General features: G+C 42.0%; 1 protein-coding gene across 4 annotated transcripts in view; it reads left to right on the top strand.

Annotated features, from left to right (window-relative positions):
* ZMIZ1 (zinc finger MIZ-type containing 1) overlaps positions 1–3,612 on the top strand; it is a 239,931-nt gene that overhangs the window by 211,220 nt on the left and 25,099 nt on the right. For all 4 annotated transcript variants that reach the window (XM_018567827.1, XM_018567831.1, XM_018567828.1 and 1 more), the window contains 2 exons: positions 2,414–2,558; positions 2,695–2,809. In XM_018567827.1, the coding sequence (XP_018423329.1) occupies positions 2,414–2,558; positions 2,695–2,809 (260 nt within the window). The remainder of the gene's footprint in view (positions 1–2,413; positions 2,559–2,694; positions 2,810–3,612) is intronic.

Genomic DNA, 3,612 nt, shown 5'->3' on the forward strand with positions numbered 1-3,612 from the left:
GGGTGGGAGGGTGGCCCCCCCCCCCCCCCCCCCCCTTCTTTCGCTTGTACTAAGCAGCTTTAACTCATTCCTGACATGCTAATTACCAGCTGTAAGCAATCCCATGTATAACCAAGAGATGGAGTACAAGGCTTTCTTTTATATTTAACTTAATACATGTATGCTTTGACAGTTCATAATGTACAGTGTGACAGCCTCTGATGTATTTCCAGGCTCTGCAACTCATTAAAAGCAGTTTTTTTCCAATTATCTCTATTCATGAAGAAACAACTTTTATATGTTTTAAATGCCATACATAATCACATCTGTTACAGGAATGTTTGTAGATGCAGGAATATAAACCACAATTCAGTGAAGATCACTGATCATCTAGGTGCAGCCAAGAACATAGCAATATGCATTGTTAGCCCTTTTTGTATACTTGTATTAGGACTATTTGGTGACAGAGCATATACATCCATTCCTATTCGACTTTTTGTCTCCTTTCTACGTGCTGTCACATTTCACTTCTGCAGCTGCCAATATTAACACAACCCGACCACCACACCCTGCAATGAGAGTTCACACAGTTGACACATTTGAATGGTGTCCCCTGAAGCTTGGACTCAGGGGCAGAAAAAATACACTCTATGAGACGTTGTTGTTTTATGTGTTTGAACACAGCTCTAATTTCAGCCAATGTGTCCATGCACATTATGGTGTTTGGATGCGTATTTTAGAGCAGCGTTCAAAACCCCAAACCTTTATTTGGAGAGGAGCTTACTGGCAAAATGTATGCACATATCCACATAAATACATGCATATGTGTGGAAGTTTCATGCTAGTGGCTGGAATAGATAACAGCTAATATACGTCAATGCACACACACACACCTCAAAACGCTGTATGCGAGTAGTTGCACGCCAAAACGCTTTTTTTTTCTGCCTGCTTCTGCCCGAGAGATCCAGCATAGATGGGAGGATTTTAATATACTTGCATGCATGAAGCCGATTGCTGCAACAGATTGTCCTCAGTAAAGGGCACCGTGTGCATTCCACTTTGATTGCTAATAAATAATGTTTACTTCAGAGCAGTTTTTCTGATGTTTTTGTTGCCATTTTAGTTGTTTTCCTGGGTGATTGGCAGTGATATCTGCTATTATGTATTGTTTTCTTTTTGTTTGGAAATAGAACGGTTGGAGCTGTGTTAACACCATTTGTCTGCACTCCATAATGTTTATTACCTATGTCATTTCTTAACTGCTACAAATCTGTTTGTGTGCCCAGGGCAAAGCAGATCCATGACCATTGTAGCCACAGGGGCTCACTTTGTAAGAGATTGGAAAAAGTAAAATGCACGTACGGTATATGCCTAAGCTAGGTGTGTGTGCAAAGTACACACAACAAGTGGTCTTTAACCCTATGACACTGCGCCCTCTAGTGGATTGTTTGTGATGTGCTTCTGGAGTAAATCCATAATCTCTTAAGGTTAAGGCATGCAACCATTTCTAGTACTCTGCATCATTCTTTGCTGAATTTCTGAATTTCTTATTTATATATATATATATATCTATAATGTGCATTTTATGATAATGAAGATTAGCTGTGAGCGTTATAAATAAAAAGTGCACGTTAATAAATATATATGTATATATAGCTAGACAGATGCATATTCCCTTTTTTTCTCAGCTTGTGGTATTTTCCCTAGTTGCTTACATGATGGCACAAAACCTACTGCTAGCAGTGAAAGAGTAGTGCGGAATACAGGCATAGGCTTTAAATTGCAGCCGGTGGCGATTGACATCTGTAGTATGATCTCTATATCTGCTCTGTAGCAATGTTCGCCACTCCCCTTCTGTTAGACTACATCATTGTCATTGTTACTGTGTACGCCGTGCTGCTGCCTTTCAGCCTGCAGGGAAGAGGCAGCAAGTGTGACACTACGGAGGCGTGCGCTCCCCAGTGTCTGCTATGGTCCTGTTAGCCGTCTGTTTTTTGTCTGTACGTGTCAGAGCCACATGTATCAAGCTGAGCCTTAGCCTCTCTCCATCCCTTTATTCCCCGCCTGCATTGCTTATTTTTAAACGCAACTAGATGGATGACACAATGCACTGTTTGCTGTAAATCTGCGGGATGCCAGATAGTGCTGCGGTAGCAGCATTATCACAACTGCACTCGACCAGAAGGAAATATGGTTAAGCTTTGACTTTTTCTGTTATGCACAAAATATGGAAATGGTGGAAGTATTGTGCCTTGCTGCTGTGTACATCATCTCCCCAAAGTTTCATTTTGTTAAGTCTACGGTGCAGTTATTACAGCATTGTTTACCTTGGTGTAGGGCTCAAAGAATGTTAATATAGGAGGCTGTTATGTGCTGTTTAATTTTTTGAATACAATATTTCAGTGACTTACAGAACTACTGTCCCCTTTTGCAGCCCTCCTTTCTTCGTGGTGTGAAGAGCTGGGAAGGCTTCTCCTTCTACGTCACCAGAAGAGCAGACAAAGCGACCCCCCAGGGAAACTCCCCATGCAGCCCCCCATGAATTCTTTGACCTCTATGAAACCATCCCTGTCCCACAGGTAAGTTTACATCTTAATACATTAGTTATTTTCTACACATGAAAACTAAAAAGTTGATGACCCGACTACATGCATTTAAGAATGGTTGGCCCATGTTGGACACATTGTACTTCACTTTTATTTTCTTACTTCACAGTGATGGATCTTTCCCTTATGACTCTGTCTCTTGGCAACAGAACGCAAGTCAGCCCCCAGGATCTCTTTCAGTGGTTACTACAGTTTGGGGTGTCACAAACACATCGCAGAGCCATGTAAGTTCACCAGATTTTGTAAGGCAAAACATATTTGTTTGGTTTCCAAAGAGTGGGAAAACATAAGGAGGACTTTAATTATGCATTGCTCCAACAAAGATACAAATCATATAAATATACCTTAAAATCAAAGGGGATGGGTTACAAATCTGTCAAAATGTCATTGTCTGTTTCCATTGGGGAGGTTGTTTTTTTCTCTTTCTAGGACACAGGCTGGTGGTAAAGCTGGGTACACACCAAGCCAATTTCGGCCAATTCAGCATAAATCGGTTGAAATTTGATCCATTGGTGTTCCTATCCCCTCAACAGAAGGAACATGTTGGCTGCAGGGACTGTTCAGCCAAAAATGTTTGGACCAGCTTGGGGTGGGGGGATCTTGCGGGGGGTCACACCCCGGTCGATTTTCAGCCAAGACAGCATGACTCGGCCAAAATTCAACCAGTGTACGAGGAGCTTAAATCTCTCCAGTGGGGATAGAAACATCAATAAAAATCTGGCAGAGGTTTAACAATTCCTCCCACTCCAAAGCTTCAAACATTTGCATATAGTTGGACTTTCAGGTTTCTGTAAATTCGTATGCTTGGTCTACATTTGTGAACTCCACCTAAAAAGAGAAATTAGTCACACGACAGACTTGCTAAGGAAGGCACAGAACAACATGCAGCAACCTGTAGAAGAGTTGAGTTTTCTGACAGCAGTACACTGATCAGGCTGTCAATCATTTGACTCATTATGAGTTCATCACAGATAATGGTGGGGAGGAGGTGGGCTCTGCCTCCCCACAGAGTACCACTCCCCCCCCC

This window comes from Nanorana parkeri, unplaced genomic scaffold, assembly GCF_000935625.1.
Source record: "Nanorana parkeri isolate BGI_ZX_2015 unplaced genomic scaffold, ASM93562v1 scaffold1100, whole genome shotgun sequence".
NCBI classification, from domain to species: domain Eukaryota; kingdom Metazoa; phylum Chordata; class Amphibia; order Anura; family Dicroglossidae; genus Nanorana; species Nanorana parkeri.